Source organism: Naegleria lovaniensis (assembly GCF_003324165.1).
Source record: "Naegleria lovaniensis strain ATCC 30569 chromosome Unknown tig033, whole genome shotgun sequence".
Lineage (NCBI taxonomy): Eukaryota > Heterolobosea > Eutetramitea > Acrasida > Naegleriidae > Naegleria > Naegleria lovaniensis.
In genome coordinates, this window is record NW_025407854.1 from 1 (window position 1) to 23,372 (window position 23,372).

Consider the following 23,372-nt stretch of genomic DNA (forward strand, 5'->3'; position numbering starts at 1 on the left):
ATTTCAACAAGACTTTTTCAACCAACACAGTTCAAGTATTGTTGGTTAATGGAGACTTGGATCCACAAACTCCGTTATGGTCTGCACGATCGCAAAATGAGAATATTGGAGGTCATACACATCGCTTAATCACTGTTCCCTTTGCTGTTCATGGAACCATGGTAAAATCTCCTGTGAAAACAAAGGGTAAACCAGACTGTGTTTTGCAAATATTTGTCAATTTCATGAATATGGAAACTCCTGATGTGAACAGAGTGGATGTCTCATGCCTAAATGATTTGTCCTTTGATTTCAAAGGTATGCCAGAGGTCAATATAAACATCATGGGAGTGGAGGATATTTACGAAGGAGTTTTAGCTACCGACCCCAAACCATCACAAGAAATAACATATTCCCAAAATACTCTGATTGGAGCAGTGGTTGGATCAGTCTTCGGAGGAATAATACTCGGCTTGATCATTGGTGTGCTTGTTTTTTCAATTGTTATGTTTGTGCTAAAACACAAAAAGTCAGCCAGGACAAACCAAGGAGAAGACACCAAATATTTTTCAATGATAGAACGCTGAATGTGTTGATTGCAAGAAATTGAGTTTTTGAAGGTTTGGCATTTTTTATCTTTGTAAATAAATATTGAGATTGAAAAGTTACATAGTTGGAGATTTCTGTAATTTCTTTTTAAGTTTGCCCAACAGGTAATTGCTGTCACTACTTGAGTCTGTTGAATCTGATCGAGAGGCAAATAAGCTTCGACTTCGACTTCCAGACATGTCATACGCTTCTTCAGTGTATCTGAAACTCTTACTCTTTTGTGACAACGGTATTGGCTTTGGTTGATGAATGTCGTTGCCTGTGGCGCCAGATGTTGCCACTGAACTTTGGGAAACATCTTTTACTTTTTCTGTTTCTGACCATTTAGCAATTGCATTGTGAATGCATTCCAAAACTCGAGGCCAGAAGAGTGAAGATTCATCCTCGGTTTTTGGACTTTCCTCGATGTAATTGTGTTCTTTTTCAGGTTGTTGATCCACTATTAAGCTATAAGCACTGATTCCTTGGTTGTCACGAGCTTCAAAAAATCCAGAAAGACCACAATCAGGTGTCCAAATTCCATTCGTTTTGTTATTGAGAGTGAGGCTGAAATTTTGAAAGAGCCACATCAAAAGCCATTGAAAACCATCGAACCTAATATAAATAAGATGAGTATTTGAATTAACATGTAATAAAACTTACCAAGCTTCGGCTTCTTCCTGCGTGTTATCTTGATAAATAGTAATTCCTAGTTCCACAATCTGTATCATGATAGTTTTTCCTTTCTTATCACTATCAAAAACAATGGATTTAAGGATGTTTTGTAAAGATAGCGCTTTTTTGTCTTGAGATTTAGTTCTTGAATGGATTCTTAATTTAGGAGAGGTATGACTTCGTTTTCTCGATGAATCCTCAGTTGATGTTGACAAACTTGTATTCATATCAACGTTAGATCCAGATGAGGAATTACTGTCCATTGATAAATTCAATTCCTTGGCCGCAAATGATTGGCAATAGTTGGAAATATCCAAGCAAATGACCTTCATAGCCTCAAGGTCGTTATAAACAATACTCTTCATGAGTAAATTTTGACCAAATGAGTTTTTCATTTGGACAGCTTTTTCGAATATGTCTTTTCCGAACAGATCCACACCGTTAATAAGAATGTTGTGTAATAAATTACATGAATTTTCTGATACGACTATCGATCCTTTTCGAGCCGAAAGAGGAGAATCAGCTTGGTTAACGCTTAGAAATAAACCTGTAGGAGATGAGGAAGGAGCTTTTGTTCTCAAATCCGTAATACATGCAAATAAAGCACATTCATCTCTTTGATTTCGCTTTAAAATAATCTTTGAAGAATGTTGAGCAAGATATTTCACAGAGTCAATATCTCCATCTCTACACACACGATGCAACAAGGACTCTCCTAATAGTCCTGATGTGACATCAATCCTAGCTCCAAATAATACAAGTAAATCACACAGTTTGAAATTCTTATTTCTAAATCCTATAGTAATTGGAAGGTTTCCATGATCGTCATGGTGATGATTCAATTGTTTAGCCACAGTAGGTTGACTCAATAAAAAAGCAGCAGCCTCAACGGATGAGTAATCATAACATGTGTAAAATAATGGTGTTGCCAAATTTTGATCTTGTACAGACCACAGTTGATGTTGTCTAGCCAAACAAGATTTTGAATGTTGAGAGTTTTGATGATCGTCATGTTCTACGTGTTGAGTAGCGATGTTAAAATTTCTTCCAAAGTTTCTACTAAGCCTCTTAAATGGATTGAACGAACATTCAAACATAGGCGACGAAGATGGTAGCTCTTTCTTATCACTACATGTCATGCTTACTTTTGGAATTGGTTTTAAAACACACTTTTTATCACAACAACACCTCTTCATCCATTGCAATAACTCGACTCTATTGTTACGAGCAGCCAAGTGTATGAGTGAACACTTTTGTAATTTTGATGAATATCTCAAATCTCTAGTTAAATAATCCACCACATCTGGCACAGTTATACTCTCCAATTCATCGTCATTCATTGAAGACAATTCTTGCGCCAAGTAATCGAGTAATTCAGTCTCTAGGGTAGTTTTTGACGAGGTCACTTCTTTGTTCGAATTCTCATACGATGTAGGGAAGAGTTTTGGTACCTCATTGCTCTTAAAATTTGAAATGCTTGAGTTTGCTATCTTTTGTATGAAATGTGTTGGAAAAAGCCTTTCTCTCCAATGAGAGCCTGTCGATAGAGGAAGTGATGAAATGGAGCACAACGAGCACGATGACTCTCCAGTTACGGACGTAGGAGAGGTTGTTGATGACATCTTTTGCGTTGATGTTGTTGAACTGGCGGTTGTAACTGACATCATTTGGCTCATTAACGACTCTTCGTGAGAAGAAGACTCCTTGAAATCTGAAAGTACGTTTTCGTTGTTGTGTAGGCATGATGTTGCTGATGAAAATGTGTGAATCTCCTCATCCCTTCCCACCACCAGACTGAGAGCTTCCTTTGTTGGTGATTGCGGAAGCATTTTGACGAGGTTTGTTTTTGGTGTTTTTTCTCTGTTGTTGTATGTCTTTTCCCTCTTCTATGATGTTTGTGATGTTGGCTGATGCCTTCTATTGGGAGACTTGCACCTCCAATAAAAACCGATTTAAATATTATTGTGAGACACCAGTGGTGGATCCTTTCTGACGAGAATGATGATAATAATTTGATTAATGTGAGAGAGGGTTTTGTTTTTGTGGTGGCCAATTCAACTGATAAACATATCCAGCCAAGCAGGACCAAAGTAGATCAAGCTCAACATTTTCGGTCTATCAAGCTGTTCAATAAAACATCCAATAACAATTTCAACGATAAAAAAGGATCACGGATGATGCTGGCCATGGAGATTCTCGGAATGGATTGTATATCAAGCGGAATAGAAGTTACAAACGTACAAACGTAATCGTTAGTTTTTGAATAATTAATTTTGACTTCTTGAGCCCGAACTGCTTGCAAATTCAACGAATGAAATGGCTCGCTCAGCAACGAGTCATTTTCTGCTTTATGGAAAAACTTGGCGCAATCAAATCGTGAGTGATGCTCCCTTTATGCCGCATAATCTCTTTCTGTTATTAGTCTCTCTTGACATTTAATAGCACACGAACATTTGATAGCAAAATCGATGATCTGATGCCAACTTTGAGATTTCACCTTTCCCAAACACCTTTTCATTTAAATCAAATGCTTTCCGTGAAAGGCAATCAAATTTCGAAACAATAATTGTAAATAGATACCAAAAACCAACACCATGAATATTGTGCTGCTTCATTCATTCACGACCAATTTCACATCAAAGCAGCTATGATCATCATGACAACAACACAAACAATTCACGACTACATCAACAACAACATTAAAAAACCATCATTATTCATACACACAACGACCGAGCTCAGTCAGCACCTGACACACAAACTGAACATCTCTCCTCCGTCTCTCTGTCTCTGCAAACCCTTTTCAACCATCAACAACACGGAGAACATTTTCATCCAAAAACAATTTGCGCAAAATGAAATCAACCAGTCCTTCGAGCTCACCCATGATGGGCAACAGTACTTCATCATCACCATCTAGCACTAATCAATCTTCTCCCTATCTCTATTATTTTCCCATCACTTCGATCATTCTTCCTCCCTCTCAGTCCTCATCTACACAACCTTCTCATTATGGCGATGGTTGCTACTCACCAGTATTGAGTCAAACAACGACACATTCAAAACGATGGTCTCTAAAGTTACAAGCGTACTCTCCACAAAATTCACACAATGATCTCAGTAGTATTCATGACAATACAAATACAGCCACTTCATCCTCGTCATGCTCCTCATCGCCTGTGATGATTAGTTTAGGAGGAGGAAATCAAAACACTACCCGATCTGTCATTTCACATGCAGCTCATGAGATTTCGACCACCATTCCTAATTGTATTTTAGAATTGAGAGAAAAGTTTCAAACATTTCTGGAACAGACCACGACAACGAATAATCAAGCACCAAATGCTCCAACAAGCAAAGATGCCTATTTGAACAAATTGGCCTTCTTGGATGAGTTTTTCAGTCCTTCAAAAAACCGAATTAGAAGATTTGAAAGTTTGGATGCTATATTCGCTACCTGTGATCGATTTTTAAAGCATCTTGTGAAATCGAGCTCTTCAAGTATTGTCACAAACATTACCAATGATCGATACCCCTATTTACTTGCAATGGATGAAATTGCAAAACAAAGCTCGACGATTCCATTGCTGAGTTCTCATGAATATTGTTTGCAATGGTTCAAAGACCAAGCAACTCTCGCTTCTAAATATTGTAAACAAGAAATAGCAAAAAAGTTAAAAAGAGAAGCATCTATCGATGATGCAGCTCAACACTCCTCTGAAGATGATTCCGACAATGAAGAAGATGACGAAGAAGCCTTGGTTGAGGATGAAGGAAAGACTTCAACCGAACAAGATGATTCGACACAAGAGGAAGAATCTCTATCGATGGAAAACTACGACGACACTGGATTGAAAATGTTAACTTTAATGTTCACGAATTGTTTGGAAGATAAATTTGCACTCTTCCAAAAAAAGAATTCAAAATTTATAAGAAAATGGTTCTCAAAGAACATTAAGGAATTACCAAATCACGTGATCGATTTATTACAGAAAAAGAGACGCAAATTTCTTCATTATCATCACCAATTCAAACTCTCTGAAGAAGACATGAATGTCAAAACTTTGATTGATTCTGACTTTGAATTTGCATCCTATTTGATGGATCATACAGAAGATTGGAAAGTTCTTCTCGACGATGTTTGTGATATGGTCATGTACAAATCTAAAGAAAGCTACTCGAGTATTTATGGAATGAAAAATCAAAAAATCATTTGTACAGTTCCTTACTCGATCGAAAATGTATTGAAAACCATGCTTACCAACGAAATGTTTGGAGAACGCAATGGAATGCTCGTAGACATGAAATTCCATGCCTTCCAAGAACTAGATCCTAACATCTCCTCTAAAAAGTATTCCACAGTGATTCAAACCAGTACCATGAATTATGGACCTCTATTCAAGAAGAGAGCTCTTGAAAATGTCATTTCAACAAGAGCCGTCTTTTGTGGAAATGAAGTACAAGAAGTAATTCACTTGTACAAGACCTGCTCATTCGTTTCACGACAAGACGATTCTAAGGCTCCTGTGAAAGTGGTTGTTTTTGGATGTAGGCGTTACACCAAAGACGATACGAATCGAACACGAATTGTGGATGGCCGTCTCATGAACATGGGTGGATTTTTCATGAACTCGGATTTTGTGATTAATACGTTGGGAGCCAAAAAGATGGCTGAGGATTGGGATGAGTTTTTAAACATCATGCTTACCGAGGCAGCGAATAATAATTTTAAGGCTCCAGATCCAAAAGAGCATTATATCTGGAGAACGTTGTGTGATTATTGTCGAGTACATTGTAAAGTGGATATTACCAAATGGTGAAAGTTTTCAGCTGAAGCATGATGAAATGAACGACACCAAATTGAATGATACTCTCTGTCTAACTCGAACGAACTTTGGAACTCCTTCCTGTTTTCTAATACATTCCAAATTTTCATTCATAATAATAATACTATTGTTTCCTTGTATGAAAATGGATGGAAAGAGGATGACACCAAGTTGGAAAGCCTTCTATTTTGTTCCCAAAGCAGCATGTATGGCCATCAACGTGGCTTCAAAGTCTGAAAGATTGCTTGGATCATGGACGTCATGGTAAATCACGGGTGGTGTCATCTACCTCAAAATGTATGTTTATTCTTCACAACAAGAAACCAGATCACACCGAGTCATTTGAATTCCAAATTACAAGGATTCTGCTTTTCCCAACATGATTCAAAATCCATATATCTGTTGTTATCCACAAGGAATGACATCCTGATCCAAGGTTATGAATTAGAAGTTAAAAAATATTAAGGAAATTATCTTTATCAGGTAAGTTCTTGAAAACGACAAGCTCAAAACCTATTTAACTCAAAACATGAACTCTGTATCATTGCTCAACAAAAAAAACAAAAACCATTCATGCACACTCCACAACAACAATTTCAACAATATAACATGCAATCCAATACTCAGCCACAAGTATTTGCTTCTCAACAACCAACAACGGCAAACATGATGATGGAGGTAAACAATCCCAATGCTTCCTTGTTGAACAATCCAAGTCAAATGAGCAATCCCAATCAGCAACAAGTTTCCTATCCTAACGTTGCTACAGCTGGAGTTTGTTACAATCCTTACGATACTTATTTTGATCATCAGGGTATGAACACTTACCCAAATGTACAACCAAATTACTATCAACATTCCAATACTCATACCGAATGGTATCAGTCCAATCAACCACAACAATCAACAAGTTATTCCAAATTGAATCAGGTCTTACCCCACTTCCACCCAAGAAGGTGTCTCAAATTCAACCACAACAACCACCAGTCTCAACTTTTACGACCACTACCACTACGGTTACTTCTCAACAACATGATCTTTTAGCAGCCATTCAAATTCCTCCACCCAGCTTGGAACAAGCCAATCACCTCGCTCAACTGGAACAAGATGCTAAAAAGTGGTTGCAACATCGTCTTCAAGTCATTGAAATGCTACAAGCTCTTGTCAATGATTTGAATAAAGTTGCAACCAAAACCACAAAAACAAAAATTGGTGGAACTGCCTCGAACATCATTGGTGCTGGTTTATTGGTAGGAGGTGTAATTGCAGCTCCTTTCACGTTGGGTGGTTCCTTGCTTGCATCTACTGCTGGATTAGGTCTAGTAGGTGCTGGAACAGCTGTTACTGTCGGTTCATCCATTGTCGAATGGAAACATGCCAAGAAAATGGCCAAGCTCACTCAAATCGAATTGGAGAAGGACACCAAAGAAATGAACGAAATGCTTCGCAAGATCTTTGAATATCGATCCATTGATACTTATATGGAGTATCGTGTATTGAACTTTGAAAATTCCAAAGTGACAGTCATGCAATTCGTGAACGCATTGGTAGGAAATGGAGCAGGAAATGCTGTGGGATGTATTGGTAGTGGTAAATTGACTCATGGAAGTGCAGGAGCCACTAGCTTGGCAAGCTTGCTTATTAAGGGAGCTATTCCAATTGTGAGTATTCCTGTGGATATTGCTCTATTGGTTCAAGAATCCAAACGATTGCATGGAAAGGAACCTTCCAAGCTTGCAAGTAAAATTGTACCAGTCATTGACAGCCTGAAATTGCAGACACAACTCGCCACTGGACAATAAGTTACAAAGGAGTGATTCCGATGTTCAATAAACCATGTAACCATTTGTATATTTAATTATAATCTTAATATCGATTATTATCAAATTTTATAGGAATTTTCATTACAAAAAAATGTCCAGCCCTCCTTTCTTTCCCGATGACATTCTTTTTCATATTTTCCAATTTTTTGACTCTCCTTTCATCATCAATGTCTGTATGAAAGTCTCTCATCAATGGTTTCGTCAATCATGCGACATGGAATTGAAATTAGACTTTTCCGAATCGTTACGGGGAGGAAAGATTATTTCATCATCAGCACCATGTGGTCTCATCCAATCCTCTAATTTCAGCAAATTAACTGAACTGAATTTAGCCAACAATTTTCTGGGATCGGAGGGAGCAAAAGTAATTGCTGCATGCCCAAACATGACCAATTTGAAAGTCTTAAATATCGAAAAAACAGCAGTGGGCTATGACGATGGTTTGCTCTCCTTACTGCAAAGTCCATATATCGTAAATTTGACCAGCTTGAATATCAGTGGCCATTGCATGCAAGATGCAATTGCAGAAATGGTTTCACAAAGTGAAAATCTGAAAAATGTCAAGTATTTGTTTTTGCGAGATTGTGCTATTGGCACTTTGGGCTTTAATTACTTGTTGAGCAGCAACCATTTGGCTAATTTGCTTTGTTTAGATGTCTCAAAAAACCAAGTGGGAGCGGAATGGTCTGACGAGGAAGACATTCAGGATGATGAGAAAACTCCGCTCGAATTTGGAGCATGCCTCAAAAATTTGACCCAACTCGATTTACACAGAAACCAATTGGATGACTTTGTTGTGAAACTTCTATTCTCAAAAGGTGATACATCAAGATTTGCAAGTTTGAACGTGTTAGATTTGTCCTTCAACAGTGTTGGCACTGAAGGCATGAACGCTATCTTTTCGAATCCTTTTATGAAAAACTTGACATGTTTTAAATGTCTCTCTCGAAATGAAATTGTGATTGAAAATTGTAGTGCTGCCAGCAACTTATCAACAATACATGTGAAATTAACAAAAGGTAATGACGGACTGAAAGAACTTACATCCTTCAAAAAGTTAGAAAATCTTATCCTGAGAAACATTTCTGGATTTGGAGTAGAATTTCTTTCAGGTTGTGCGGAATTGTTAACGAATGTAACCTATTTGGATCTAAGTAATGGAAGAATTCCACCTGAGTCTTTTGAAAAATTTGCTGAGTGCAAGTACACAACGAATATCAGAGAGCTGATTCTGGATAGTACTGAGATTAAGGGGGTAGTTGCGTTGCAGCATATTTGCGAGAGCCAATATTTGACGAATTTAACATCTCTGAACTTAAGCGCCACACGGGTTAATGATGACTGTATGTATGCTTTTATCAACAGCTCATTCAGACTCCGCACTTTGGAACTAAATGATTGTGGCATTACTGCAATTGGAGCCAAAACGCTTGCCTCGTGTAAAAGCATGAACAATTTGGCAGAATTAAGAATTACCCATAATAATATTGGAATTGATGGAGCAGTTGAACTTGCAAAGAGTGAAAATTTGAGCAATTTGACGCTTCTAGAAGCAGATTCAACATCAATTGGAAATGATGGTTTTACCGCTATCGTTTCCAGTCCTTACATGAAAAATTTAAAAACCTTGCATGTTCAACTTAATGGTATCCAATCAGATGGCGCAAAACACTTGGCATCAAGCAGCTATCTCAATCAGCTGACATATTTAGATTTGAGCTATAACAATATAGAAGATGAAGGCATAATCCATCTTTCAGAGAGTCCCAATATATCCAATGTCAAGTCATTGATGCTGTGCATTAATAACATTGGAGTGTTAGGTGCAAAGGCAATGGCATCTAGTCCATTCTTCTCCAATGTCACCTATCTTGATTTAGATGGTAGTGGAATAGGAGATCATGAGTCCAAGGGACTTCGTTCCAACCAATTTGCAGATGAAGGAGCCATGGCATTGGCATCAAGTCCTTATTTCGAAAAGTTGACATTGTTGAATTTATCAGATAATCAAGTGGGAGGGAAGGAGTACGTGCTATAATAACAAGCAAATTCTTACGGAATCTTCGCGATTTAACAATATTTGAAAATAGTGTGAATGATGAGGATGCTGAATTTATTGCGAATTGTCCAGAGCTCATGCGATTCCATTCTTTACTACTTACTTACAACATGATGACTGACAAAGGAAGAGACTATTTGATGAACAGTAGCTATTTTACGTATCTCAGTTGTGGCTCATTTAGCGGTTCTAAATACATGGAAGATTAATCTGTTAGCCATGACCTCACACGTGCTTAATAACAATTCTTCACAAGTCGTAAGTAGCACATAATGGTTATTAATCGTATGGGAAGCTGATGTCTGTTAGGTATGTCGCTATTCTTTCACTCTTGGCGTTTTTCAACTACCCTTCATCGGTTGTCAATTCAAAAATACACAAAAGGCAACTCAATGGTTCAAGCATCAACAACCCATTGAAACTCTACTCGACAAGTAAAAGAAAAATGCTTCAACAACAACTTGATACATCAAGAGATCCCTTGCCAAGTTTTCACAACAACACCCACTCTTTCACTCAACGACCCGATGACCCAATGTTCTCACAACCAGATGGCATGTTCGAGCACATTCATGAAATAGTGCATGACATTCTGAATCATGCCTTGTCACAACTGAGTGTGTCATCACTACTTCTCAATGATGAACAAGCAGAATTCATTGAAGACGACACGTCGCCCACAACTATCCAAGACAATGATTCCACTGCAAGCTCAATTATATCTCATGACGAAGAAAATTCTGAAACCTTTTCTTCAAACTTGATTCAAGAAACAACAATGAGCCAATTCGCATCATTTCAACAACATTCATCACATTACCCAAATTTGGATGTAAACATTGAATCTGACCCATATGGTTTCTCATCTGCTTATTTCTGTTTTGGGTCTAACGAAGAAAATTTTCTCTCTCTCGACTCGAGCCAACTTTTGAAGTATGCGACAGGTGTTGATGGGTTTAATGGAGAGGTGATTTCTAGAGTGACTCCACGAACATTTCACTCGACACCAACGAATACAGAAAATAATGGAATGATGGATGTTGAAAGCACTTTCAAACCAAGAAGTTTGGGAGGAGATCAAGTCGTGGAACACATTCGTATGGCAGCTTATAATTTAGGAATTTTAACAAGAAGAGTGAAAAGCTTTCATGAAAATACGCATCATAACGATTCAGATGGAACAATTTGCTACATTTCAGGAAGTAATGAACGAGGTCAATTTGGTTTACCAGAAAAATTTAGAGGTACCTCAATGTTTAGAAAGGTGGATTATTTTGAAAAGAATGGAATTGTCATTAAGGATATGACTTTTGGTTCTTATTTTGCCTTGTTTTTATCTAGAGATGGAAAGCTTTATAGTGCCGGTGAAAATGAAAACGGACAACTGGGACGAAGTTCATTGGCCAATCAATTTAATATTGAACATGTGAAGGTTGTAAATCCAGAAACGAACGAAGAAGAATGGATTACGCAAATTGAAGCTGGAGCATTCCATTGTGCCTATCTCTCCAAAAGTGGAAACGTTTATTCTCAAGGTTATAATTGTTGGGGTGAGTGTTTTAAATGTGTTTCCAAGAGTTAACAAGTTGGGTTTAATGTTATACTATTTGCTTGATTGTGACATCAACAGGCCAAAGTGGACATGACGGAGAGGACATTTTGTCCCCCTCAAGAATTGATATTTTCGGGAAGGGAAAGATTGAAATAGAAAGAATTGTGTGTATTGAACATAACACTTTTTTCATCACAAAACCTAATCCATACCGCGATATTTATGGTAAGTTGTCACAATATTTTGAAGAAAATTGAAATAACCATCTAAATTATAAAAGCATGCGGGTTTTCAAAGAAGGGACAACTTGGTAAAGAATATAAGGAAGAAGCAATTCGGCAACCTGTCAAGTTGCAATTCTTTTCAGGAAAAGATAAAAGTGTTAAATCGGTGAGTGGTGGTTGGGGACATGTCATTATAGCCACGCAAGATGGCTCTGTCTATTCTCAGGGCCTTAATGACTATGGACAATGTGGCCTTGGTGATTTAGAGCCTCGAAAAGAATCCACGTTAATACCATTCTTTGCTGAAACACTGTACAAGCAATCGTATCTTGAAAAAATTGAAGAAGTTAAGTGCGGTAGCTATCACTCTTTATTCTTGTCCAGATCAGGTAAATTGTTCGGATGTGGCTACAATGAAATGGGATCGTTATCGTTGGGCACTGAGAGTTGGATTACCGTACCAACCTTGATCATTGAATTTCCAGGTTATTTAATTGGAGAGCCACATTACCAGTTGGAACTGAAAACATGGTGTTACACCACTAGTGTGTTGGTTAAAAAGAGGTCGAAAAGAGTGGAGCAATTTTTCTCAAACTTGATGCGATCATTAGAAAGAGAAGCAAATTTTTTCGATTTATCCGTTATTTAGAACAATTTTCGCTTAGAATAATTCCACACATAATGTTAATTATGCTTTGCCGTTGCAAGTCCAATACGACCATTTTGTTGATCATAGATAGTGTAAAAAATTGACTGGAATACAGCTCCAAAAATCCATTCTCCTTGTTGCAGACCATCCGCTTGATTGATAGCTCCTTGACACACCAGTTGGCCAAAAACGGGTGCCTTATTTTCAATCACAAAATCTTGTGGCTTGATCACATAATCATTGCCTCCAATTACAAACGAAAAGGTTGGAATACTTGTGAGTTTGATTTGTGAACAATCAGCAGGAATTGATACATTGGCGCCGATTTGCAAATTCGAATACGTATAACTGTCAGTAAAAATTGTGAAAGCACTTGTATCTAATTGAGCCATGCATTTCTTTTTGTAGCCAATACCACACCCCAAATTTTGGAATAGCTTGCCATTGACCTTTAAACCGTCAAATTCAAAACTCCAATGTGCAGCATCACTTGGAATTGGATAAAATTTCACATCTCCCACATAGTAATCGCTGGAGTAGCCTCCAAGCACAAGAGCTCCCTTTCCTTTCTGATGTTGTTGATTTACATTTAAAAATTCACTCAAATACACTGAGAATATTCTTTGGGAAATTAATTGCTGATTCACTAAATAGCTTATCAATGATGGGAATGAAAACACATTATTGGCACTTGGTTCTGGAATCAAGCTTAATCCCAACAAGCCATCATACTGCAGATAAGATTCCTCTAAGGAATCGGAGGACTTGACCAATTCAGCAAAGGTTACATTCTTTACCAAGACTGCTTCAGAATTATCATCGGCAAGTAAGGCCAATTGATCATTCGCGAGAATTCCATAAAATTGAAATTCTCCAATATCCCACTCGACATTTCGTCCATCGGGTTTATACGTTTTTGATTTACTGGAATCATACTTGGGATGCTTCCAACATTGCCAACCACATTTTGAGGAAGTTACTGTCAAAAATCCACCGTTCGTGTTCACCAAAAGCTTGAAAGTATTACTTTTATCAGTTCCGAAATGTGCATTGACCGTATAATAAAACTGTTTCAAATTCCAATCATGAATATATTTGCAATTATCCACAATGAATTCAACAAACAGAATCTCTTACGTTGTTATAATCGCTCAATGGAAGAACAATCAAAGGTTCTCCTTTGAGACCGACCCGTCTTGTGGTGCTGCTGCAGCTGCTTGATGTTGTTACCATGCACAAGCAAACAATGATAAAAAGAGTCCAATAAAAAAGGCCGATGACTGGTGGTTGCATTTTTTTCCAAGTTTGGTGTATTTCGGAGCTGTGTTACTCCTCCAAAAACCAATCAATTTAACTCCACAAAATTTAACCAATTCTAAACATTTGACCAAATATTATTGTGGAGAAAGTTGGCTGCTCGTGGACAGCAGCATCCGATGACAATTTTTGATGTTCATCTCATCTCTACAGAAATTTCTCTCGTGATGACTATGAAAACAATTCAGGTACTAAATTAGCCATTTTTTAAAGTCAAAAAAATGTTGCACTTGCTTTTGAGCCTTGTGGTGTTGCTGGCAATTGTCGGATCATGTTTGATATTGCCCTTCTTAACGTTTATACAATATCCCAAACGAAATAGATTTCAATTGAAACAAGTACAGAGAGATGTTTCATTTTCATTCCGCATGCTTATTCAATTCAGAAGAATTGTTTTATTTATTATGGATTCATTGGTACATCAAATACATGCGAGATTTACAATGCGGCCGACATTTAAACCAGAATATGGAAAGCATATGAACTCATCGGCACAAGTTGAAATTGTAAAGCCATCCGTGAGTGACCACCGAAAATTTAGTTTATTATCTCCCTTTGATGTTGCATTTCCACCTTCTTTTTATTGCTTCTTTTTCGAAGGATATTTGGATAGAGATGCATTTTTACGAGCAATGTCAAAAGTACTTGACGTGGTTCCTTCATTGGGTGGTAGAGTGATTCAGTTTCACTCCTTGCATGAAATTACCACAAAAGCAGAGGAGTGGTTCAATGGATTGGAAAAATTAGAAAAAGAAGTGATAAAAACGAGATTACATGTAGGACGGAAGCCAGTACCAGTGTTTGATTTGAGAAATGTTCAACTTGAAGTGGCGTTTGTCGACGATGACACTATCCAAACTAATGAAACAGGACTTTTGAGCGCTACTGAACTAGCTAAACATCTTTCAATTCTAGGATCGTTCATGACCATTGGACCTGTTAAGGTAGTTCACTCTGAAGCTTCAGAACCTCTCACACGATTCCAAGTGACATATTTACGAAAATCTAACAAGACAGCCCTAACTTTATTCATGGACCATGCTGTTGGAGACGCGGCATCGGTATCCATGGTCATGAAGTTACTTGGAGATGAAATGTCATCGAGGAATGCTCAATCACAAGCAGAAAAAAAGAAAGAGTTGCCGATTCAAAATGCAACATCCTTTTTTAAATACGTATATAATAGAGAAGATGAGAAAATTGATGACTTTGCATATTCTTATTATGATCCAACTGCATGTTATTCTTTCTTTAGAGCTGAAGTTGTCAAATATTTGGAAAATATGAAGAAAAATAATTCGAAAATTATCTCCAAGGAAGTGACTGTCACAAAAAGACAATTAGATCAATTGAAGAAAAGAGTTACTTCAGAAAATAAGGAATTAGAAGGAGCCAAGCTCACTAGCAATGAAATTTTGTCTGCCATTCTTCTAAAATCCCTTGCAATAGGAGACAAGCAAAATAGATTTCGCAATGAAAAATTACTTACCTTACGTTACGTAGCAACCTGTCGAGAAAGATGTGATTTTATTGCAAGTAATTATTTTGGTAATGCATTTGGATTTATCTTTAACAGTAGAACAAAGAAGCAACTATCTGAGGCAAAAATCAGTGACATTGTTCTCTACTTGAAGCAAGTTGCATTGAGAACTGTAGATCATCATTCTTACTGGGAGGGAAAAATTGAGGAAATGTGTCAACGATATTTTGATCCATTACAAGTCGATTTTGGTTTTCCAGCATTTGAAGGTAATGACAACTATATGGGCATCACCAATTGGGTGAAACCAATGAGTTCTATTGCCGAACATTTTAGTGACAAGTCCTTCCTTGGTGTCAGTACTCTGTGTATGCCTTTTCCTCACGTTAACAAGATTTTACCTGCCTCAACAATGTCTACTGATGGAGGTTTAAGGCTGGTTTTGTCCCTCTACGAACCTGAATATTTATACTTTATTAGCGAAATTTCCAAGTAGTCTGTACGATTGCAATCGATATGTAAATAAGTTCCAACTTCAAGATTCAAATTGATCAATCTCACGTTCTTTGAAAGAAATAAATAGATTAATCACGCTCCTCCAATTTCTTTCAAATTCATGGTCACGACAGTCGCTGGTTTAAATTGGCCATCGGGCAAAGAAAAACTTAAAAAAAATTTTTCATTTGCTTCTTCTTCGAATCACACAAGCTTCATCTTAATTTTCTCCTTCCAAATCTATAATTATTATTATTAATTCATCAAAAGCATATTTAAATTCGTGCTCTTCTCTCTTACATGCTAACAACATCATCCACTACTGCTCCGACCAATCTCAACAACCAGAAATATGTTGCCACTGACGACATTGCAACCGAGGTTGAATTATCGATAAGTTGCAACCAATTACCTAACCTTGATGTCCTCTCAAAAACCGATCCGCAAGTATTCATATTCACAAGAGATGCCACCAATCCGATGGCTCCGTGGACTGAAATTGGTCGTACCGAGATCATTTGGGACAATTTAAATCCAAAATTCGTTACAACCTTTGTGATGAAATATCGTTTTGAAACCAATCAATATTTAAAATTTGTAGTCGTTGATATTGATAATGAACGTTCCAAAAAACTAGAAGATCAAGAATTAGTAGGTGAAATGTATTGTACACTCGCTGAAGTTGTGGGCAGCAAGGGAGGTCGTTTAATGAAACCACTCATCCATCCTCAACTTCATAACACACGTAGAGGATTTATTGCCATCCGTGCGGAAGAAGTTCAAAAGTCTAATCAATTGGTCACTTTTAAGATTTCCGTCAAGAATTTGGACTCGAAAAATTGGTTCTTTGGTAAATCAGATCCATTCCTGGTCATCACGAGAGGTGGTATGGAAGAAGCTGAATTTGCTCCAGTTTACAAATCAGAATATTATCTAAAAACTCTAAACACATCGTTTAAATCATTCCAAATTTCCGCACAAAAATTGTGTAATGGAGATTTTCAACGTCAAATACGTCTCGAAGTTTATGATTGGAATAGAAGTGGAAATCATGAACTTATTGGATGGTATCAAACTACATTGGACGAGCTGATCAAACAAGGTAATCACAAATCGTACCTTTTAATTAATCCCGAATTGAAAAAGAAGAAGAAGGGCTACATTGGAAGTGGAAATATAATCATTGACAGCATTTCTGTTGAAAAGGCATATTCTTTCTTAGATTATGTGCGTGGAGGTTATCAAATTTCATTAATTGCTGGTATTGACTTTACAGCCAGTAATGGTGACCCAAATAATAGTCAAAGCTTGCATTACAGATCTGCCAATTATCTTAACGATTATCAAAAAGCCATCCTAAGTGTAGGAGAAATTCTATCCTATTATGACAGTGATAAGAAATTTCCAGTGTATGGGTTTGGAGGTAAAATACCACCCAGATATGAAGTGTCACATTGTTTTCCAGTAAGTAATTTTTTGTGACAAAATTTCACTTATCGCTGTCGAATACGACATGACCATGCATTTATGTGACAATGTCATTTCATTACTCTTAGGCCAACATGAATTGGAACAATCCCGAAGTAGAGGGAGTGCAAGGTATACTTAATGTCTATAATTATGCCATGTCAACAGTTCAACTCTATGGACCAACCTATTTTGCTCCACTCATCAACACTGCCGCTAGTTTTGCTAGAAGAGATGCCGAAACAACCTATTTTATTCTACTCATTCTAACTGACGGAGAAATTTGTGACATGCCTGCCACAACAGATGCAATTGTGGAGGCTTCTACTTTACCTCTTTCAATTATCATTGTTGGTATTGGGTAAGTTATATTCGTAACACACACATTTTTAATTTTAAATATTTATTATTAATTTGTTTACATTATTTTCAATCTCAATATTGTAAATTTGTACACAATGATTTTCCACACCATGATCGTTTCAGTAATGCTAACTTTGGCAACATGGACGTTCTGGACGCAGATGAAACTCCGCTTGTCTCCTCTCGCGGAGTCAAAATGAGTCGTGACATTGTCCAATTCGTTCCATTCAACAACTTTAAGAATGCTCATCCCTCTGTCCTCGCCCAACAAGTGTTACAAGAAGTTCCCAACCAATTTCTCTCCTACATGAAACAACACAACATTCTTCCTAAAAATCCAATTCAAGTCGAATCCTTTTACGGAACGCCCTCCATGGCTCGAATGGATAGTAGTTCCAATAATCCAAACTCATCAGCTTTTAAATTCAATAATGGACAAACAGACTATCATCAACAACAATCACAGACAACCTATCCACAGCAACCACCTTATCCAACAACAACCAACATGCAACAACCTCAACCCAGCCAACCATATCCACCCCAAGGCACTAATGGAACGATTGTGTATGATTTGAATGGACTTCCTAAATATACCATTTAACAGTGGCCATCGCATTTGTGCCCGAATAAATGAGCGTTCACAAGTCAAATAACCTTACTGGTCTTGCGGTTATAACCAACTCTCAAAAAAAAAGAATTAACCACCAATGAACCACACTTCCTAATGATGATGACATCCATCCAGCACCAACATTTATCACATAAACATTTTCGAGTGCGTCTCACAAGAGCTTGTCAGACAGCACTGATAGTATTGTTAACACTTTTTACGTTTTTCATTCTCCGATCGGAGTCGGCATCAATTTCTGACCAACACCATCATACATCAGAAATACCGCAACATTTCATATTACAATCTTCATGGATTGATCCATCACACCAATATTCCCATAATATTGAAAGGAAGCATCACGATCATTCGAAATTATTGTTTCACAATTCCGAATTTCATCCATTTTCATCATTCTTATCCTGGATACGGAAAGATATTTATTCTTCTAATCAAAATGAAACCAACAATTACATAATCTCTCAACAATCGACCAATAATAACACAAATGCCACCACCACGCTCACCTTTGGATTATATCAAGAAATTATTGTCTATTCCAATATTCCGTTTTTTGCCTTGTTTTGTGGAATGTTCATTGTGAGTGTTGTGAGCTTTGCTATTCAATACAAAACAGTACGGAAGAATCAGAAAATATTATTTGCACTGTTGTTTGCATTGTTATGTTTCGCAATATTGAATATGGTTTCTAGAATTGGATCCGAATTGTCTGTGTTAATTCCAAATTTGGATGTAGCGATCAAAATGAATCAATATGTGAAAGCAGTGGATCGAGTGGTGGTGATTTTCGTGTTGTACATTGAAATGCTTATTTTGTCTCATATTTGTAGAATTTTGTAAGTTTAATTTGGAATGGAATTATTTCAATTTGCATTTTCACAGTTTGGACACCACCAAAGCTATTAACAAAATTTCCTTAATTGTCTACAAGAGATATCAGAGATTTCTCATGATCATACTTGTCATTATTGCAGCAGTGTTTTTCCTTGTGACAGCTTTTGTTTTTATTTTTGCAGGAATTTCTTCGTCGAATATCATTCAAGATACGAGTACACTCAATTATGTGTTATTGGCATTACTAGTGTGTGGAGGTCTTGCATTTTTGTCTGCTGCCATATTGATTACTGCCTTATTGAATGTAAGTGATGGCGTGAAATTTAACTTTGGAAAATTCATGATTTAAATTTCTGAAAACTCCAACTCTGAATTTTCTAAATCTAATTGGAAATCAATGGAATAATGGAATATTGGAACATTGGAATTCAAAAAAGATTATTGGAAAAATCCTACTCTCTTCCATGAGCAGTGAATTGAAAACTGCTGTCACACAAGGCTCTCATCTCATCAAAAAGAATGCACTCTCTAGAGCCATCACTCTTCAAATAGGATTAAGCATTTCCTTACTCTGTCAAGCATTGGGATTTATTTGTATTCCTCTCACCATCCTCTGGAAATTCAACATGATCATCTTTCATCACGTGTACAACCTTGCCTTATGTATTTTCATTGTTTTTATTTTGTCCATTTTCAGTCCATTGAAACAAATTCAACAAAAATTCAAACCTTTAGGAAGTAGTAGTCAAGGACAAAGACGACGAAGAACCACATTGGCCAAAGTCATGGAACGAGTATCGGTCGTGACTGATTCGAGTGTGGATTATTATTATGAATACAGTGATGTGCCAGATGCTGTAGAGGATGAGGAAGACTACAATTCAGAAGAAGAAGATATTGAGAACAATGGTAGTGAAGGTATGAATCGAACATCCTCTTCCATGCCTTACTCGTCTTCTTTGAATTTGAGAATTGACCAAGTCAGGTGATCTTTGTTGAGAAGCGCTCATAAAAACAGTTACGAATAATAATAATTTAAAAAAAATAAACAAACGAGAATCGCAACCATGTGATAACCATATTGTGTAAGTAGTGTATTAATTTATGAATTGCTTGATTGTAACAGATAGTAAAAGAGTCCAAAAGCATTGCTTCACTCATCCCTACCATTATGTACAGATGGCTATGTATGATGGAAATTAACCCAATGATGATTACCAAAGAAGAATTGAATCTAAAGAGAAGACAGCCTTGATGTCTGCCATTTCAACAGCTCAACCTCCTATCATATCATCTATTGATAGTTGAATACCAAGTACAACCGAAACCACAACAGATTTCATACAAATAAAAATGCTTGACGTTGTTCAAATACCGATCCGCAGCGTTTCATCATCCCACACGATCAAAACATTATCGAGTTGTACAACGACTACAATATTTCTCGTGATGGCCCTGCTCATCTTGTGGATACCCTCCTATTCGGAGAACATGGTACATGCTGCTTTCAATTTTTCCTCCAGTGAGCCACAAATTGAATTTGCCAAGTGGAGTACCGATGTGCCAGTATTTGAGCTCGGATCTAAACTTGATGTTACGTTTTCAGTATTTGCTCAAAAGCCTGCAGAGTTTTTAATTTCCTTGTTATCCCAAGGTGCGGATGGTGGAAGGCCGAGACCTTATTCTCTATCGGACGCTAAATTTTCATACTTGAATGATGTGGCTGGACAAGTTGTGAACAAAACATTGCAAATTAGTTTACCTTTTGAAGTAGTGGAAATGGAAGGAAACTTTTATATTGTTTTTACGACTACGAACACGGTGGATAACAAGGAAATTCAGTTCAAATCAGAGCCATTCAAACTCTCGGTGTCCAACATTTCCATTTCGTGGCCAACCATTGTATTGATTCTGTTTTTCCCACCTGCTTTAATTTTGGTTGCAGTCATTGGTGCATTTGTGATGTGTAGAAGACATAAAACCATCACGCAGCAAGAAAATCAAGAACTACAGGAGGAGTACCAACAACAATATGATGACGATGATGTTGACATTCATTTTGATCATGATGATGACGATGACGAAGTTCAACGACCTAACAAACCAAACAGAAACAATGACAACGAACCTCGTGTGGCATTTGTTTTAGAGGATGATGATGATGACGACCATCAACGAAGAAATGCACACATTGATGATGATGACAATGTCGAAAAACGAGGCAATTTCTATTACACGAGAAACGTTTAAGCCTAACTTAAGTTACAAGCTCTTTCATGCCATTTACCAACACGATTATTTATTCTCATACTACACGATCATTACTACTAGACATCTGAAGACATAATTCTTGTTATATTCAACTACTTGCAATATTATTTATTATTGAAAAGTTACATGTACCCTTCCATTAAAGTTCCCTGCCTTAATAACATGCCACTAATTTTTCGAACATCCTCTACACTACATTCCAAGAGTTGTGACAATTCTAATTCCGCATCCTCGTCTCCGACCGATCTGAAAAATTGAGAAGCCACAATTTTCTTCTCAAATATTTTGTCAATAATATTATTCCAAGCAATCAATGCATCATGATCAAATTGAATATAATTATTTTCACCATCCGCATCTTCCGATGAGCAGTATAAAAAGTTACATAGTTGAACGTGATCCCATTCATTTGGATAAATCGTTGATCGCTCCAATTTAATATTATCTTGAGTATATTCAGGTCGGATGGAAATGATATTGGTCACAGCATCGGATGTGGGAGCTGCTGATGTCCAAAAGGATGAAACGAGACCATACAAAGAGTTCATGAGGGTGACTTGACTGAAATGAATTTTTTCTTGTTGTGTGAAACACGTGTAATTCTGTTTTTAGTTTATTATTTGAAATGAAAAAGCAATTGCAGTGAAGAACAGGCTCAAGTCCTTTGCAAATGCCAAAACATATTTGCACAATCATTTTGATTTTCATACATGGATTTCAACATGTTAGTTGTAATTGCACATCTGTCGTTTAAATGCAATTCATTCATACTTCTAGAGTTAGCTTACTATGTCCAGACTTTATCATTCTTGCATCACTATGAATCTAAGCCTGTACTCTTAACTTTTGATCTTTAATTGCTTTGTTTGGGATGCAATTTCAAAACAGACACAATCAACGCAAATAAAAATTCAATACATAGAATACATTCTCATATTCTTCCATGAAAACCTTTGAAACTCATTCTTCTAAAGGTAATCTAAGGTTATCTGTTACTAGTCAAAGCAAGATGCCTGTTCATCTTAGTCTTCAACCGAATCGTCCTCTCCAATCCTCAACTCTCATTCTTTAAAATTACTCGTTCTATTTCATCTTAATACCGTTCACAATCCAATCCGAGTGCTCAGAAAACAACGGAACCCTCTCAATATGTCTTGTTTGAAGAAATTCCTTTACAAGAATGTATTTCATGGTTGGAAAAGGGATCTACTCCAGAAGAAATCTTTAAAGTTTCCTCGCTTCAACACCACCATTTTACTCCAAGTCAGTCCAAAACCATCGGAGTGGTTACCATCAATCGTCCCGAGAAGATGAATTCCCTCTGTCCAGAAACAGCTGTACAATTCAAAGCCTTATTTGAAAGTGAAAAGATTCAAGGGAATAGAAATTTAGCAGCGTTGGTTTTAATGGGAGCTCCACCTCCTCCACCCGTTCAAATGGAGGATGGATCTCTCAAACAAATTCATGCTGCCTTCTCAGCTGGAGGTGATTATGACTTTTTGTTGGAACGCACGGATGATACTCCTTTCAATAATGCGACACGAATGAGCAAATTTTATGACAGTTTTTTAACACCCATGTTGAGGGTGTGTCCCTCGCCCGTAATTGCTTGTATTAATGGACATGCTGTGGGTGCAGGGCTGGGATTGGCTTGTGCGGCCGATATTCGAGTGATGGAAGCATCTGCAAAATTGTCTTTTAACTTTGTGAAAATTGGTTTGTCGCCTGGAATGGGTTCGTCACTAATTTTGCCGTATCTGGTGGGTCATCAAGTGGCTTCATACATGTTACTGACTGGAGATTTAATTAGTGCTGAAAAGGCAAAAGAATATGGTATCGTGTTGGAAGTGTTACAAGGTGATCAGGCAGTGAAACGTCGTGCGTTTGAAATTGCTGTGCAAATTGCAAAGAGCTCACATATTGCATCGTATTTGTGCTTGCATTCATTGAGAGTGCAAAAATTGGCAGGCATTACGGCTTGCATGTACAGAGAATCGGATGCTCAAGTTCAATCGTTTGCAGACGAGGAGTTAAAGCAACATTTGTTGGAAATGAAAAATAAGGAAGAGGCAAGATTGAAATCAAAATTGACTCCAAAACCAATTAATAAATAAATAATATTATTAAATATGATTT

The 23,372-nt window shown here is 37.2% G+C and overlaps 12 protein-coding genes across 12 annotated transcripts; 9 read left to right on the forward strand and 3 right to left on the reverse strand.

The window, feature by feature from the left end:
- Nucleotides 1–644: 644 nt before the first annotated feature.
- On the reverse strand, nucleotides 645–3,071 carry C9374_008066 (uncharacterized protein; the record flags this gene model as incomplete). The annotated part of the gene is made up of 2 exons (XM_044698101.1): nucleotides 645–1,182; nucleotides 1,231–3,071. The coding sequence occupies 2 exons, from the start codon at nucleotides 3,069–3,071 to the stop codon at nucleotides 645–647; spliced, it is 2,379 nt and encodes a 792-aa protein (XP_044545689.1).
- A 1,026-nt stretch (nucleotides 3,072–4,097) lies between these two features.
- On the forward strand, nucleotides 4,098–6,062 carry C9374_008067 (uncharacterized protein; the record flags this gene model as incomplete). Its single annotated transcript, XM_044698102.1, has 1 exon — nucleotides 4,098–6,062. One exon carries the CDS (start codon nucleotides 4,098–4,100, stop codon nucleotides 6,060–6,062), a length of 1,965 nt encoding a protein of 654 aa, XP_044545690.1.
- Nucleotides 6,063–6,641: 579 nt separating this feature from the next.
- C9374_008068 (uncharacterized protein) lies at nucleotides 6,642–7,870 on the forward strand (the record flags this gene model as incomplete). Its single annotated transcript, XM_044698103.1, has 2 exons — nucleotides 6,642–6,882; nucleotides 6,954–7,870. The coding sequence occupies 2 exons, from the start codon at nucleotides 6,642–6,644 to the stop codon at nucleotides 7,868–7,870; spliced, it is 1,158 nt and encodes a 385-aa protein (XP_044545691.1).
- A 112-nt stretch (nucleotides 7,871–7,982) lies between these two features.
- On the forward strand, nucleotides 7,983–10,159 carry C9374_008069 (uncharacterized protein; the record flags this gene model as incomplete). Its single annotated transcript, XM_044698104.1, has 2 exons — nucleotides 7,983–9,916; nucleotides 9,982–10,159. 2 exons carry the CDS (start codon nucleotides 7,983–7,985, stop codon nucleotides 10,157–10,159), a joined length of 2,112 nt encoding a protein of 703 aa, XP_044545692.1.
- A 236-nt stretch (nucleotides 10,160–10,395) lies between these two features.
- Nucleotides 10,396–12,375, forward strand: C9374_008070 (uncharacterized protein; the record flags this gene model as incomplete). Its single annotated transcript, XM_044698106.1, has 3 exons — nucleotides 10,396–11,500; nucleotides 11,581–11,727; nucleotides 11,783–12,375. 3 exons carry the CDS (start codon nucleotides 10,396–10,398, stop codon nucleotides 12,373–12,375), a joined length of 1,845 nt encoding a protein of 614 aa, XP_044545693.1.
- A 35-nt stretch (nucleotides 12,376–12,410) lies between these two features.
- Nucleotides 12,411–13,668, reverse strand: C9374_008071 (uncharacterized protein; the record flags this gene model as incomplete). Its single annotated transcript, XM_044698107.1, has 2 exons — nucleotides 12,411–13,442; nucleotides 13,513–13,668. The coding sequence occupies 2 exons, from the start codon at nucleotides 13,666–13,668 to the stop codon at nucleotides 12,411–12,413; spliced, it is 1,188 nt and encodes a 395-aa protein (XP_044545694.1).
- Nucleotides 13,669–13,913: 245 nt separating this feature from the next.
- On the forward strand, nucleotides 13,914–15,668 carry C9374_008072 (uncharacterized protein; the record flags this gene model as incomplete). Its single annotated transcript, XM_044698108.1, has 1 exon — nucleotides 13,914–15,668. One exon carries the CDS (start codon nucleotides 13,914–13,916, stop codon nucleotides 15,666–15,668), a length of 1,755 nt encoding a protein of 584 aa, XP_044545695.1.
- A 299-nt stretch (nucleotides 15,669–15,967) lies between these two features.
- Nucleotides 15,968–18,101, forward strand: C9374_008073 (uncharacterized protein; the record flags this gene model as incomplete). The annotated part of the gene is made up of 3 exons (XM_044698109.1): nucleotides 15,968–17,131; nucleotides 17,224–17,495; nucleotides 17,621–18,101. The coding sequence occupies 3 exons, from the start codon at nucleotides 15,968–15,970 to the stop codon at nucleotides 18,099–18,101; spliced, it is 1,917 nt and encodes a 638-aa protein (XP_044545696.1).
- A 711-nt stretch (nucleotides 18,102–18,812) lies between these two features.
- C9374_008074 (uncharacterized protein) lies at nucleotides 18,813–19,954 on the forward strand (the record flags this gene model as incomplete). The annotated part of the gene is made up of 3 exons (XM_044698110.1): nucleotides 18,813–18,967; nucleotides 19,014–19,269; nucleotides 19,403–19,954. 3 exons carry the CDS (start codon nucleotides 18,813–18,815, stop codon nucleotides 19,952–19,954), a joined length of 963 nt encoding a protein of 320 aa, XP_044545697.1.
- A 364-nt stretch (nucleotides 19,955–20,318) lies between these two features.
- C9374_008075 (uncharacterized protein) lies at nucleotides 20,319–21,215 on the forward strand (the record flags this gene model as incomplete). The annotated part of the gene is made up of 1 exon (XM_044698111.1): nucleotides 20,319–21,215. One exon carries the CDS (start codon nucleotides 20,319–20,321, stop codon nucleotides 21,213–21,215), a length of 897 nt encoding a protein of 298 aa, XP_044545698.1.
- Nucleotides 21,216–21,358: 143 nt separating this feature from the next.
- C9374_008076 (uncharacterized protein) lies at nucleotides 21,359–21,784 on the reverse strand (the record flags this gene model as incomplete). Its single annotated transcript, XM_044698112.1, has 1 exon — nucleotides 21,359–21,784. One exon carries the CDS (start codon nucleotides 21,782–21,784, stop codon nucleotides 21,359–21,361), a length of 426 nt encoding a protein of 141 aa, XP_044545699.1.
- A 762-nt stretch (nucleotides 21,785–22,546) lies between these two features.
- C9374_008077 (uncharacterized protein) lies at nucleotides 22,547–23,350 on the forward strand (the record flags this gene model as incomplete). Its single annotated transcript, XM_044698113.1, has 1 exon — nucleotides 22,547–23,350. The coding sequence occupies one exon, from the start codon at nucleotides 22,547–22,549 to the stop codon at nucleotides 23,348–23,350; it is 804 nt and encodes a 267-aa protein (XP_044545700.1).
- Nucleotides 23,351–23,372: the final 22 nt, after the last annotated feature.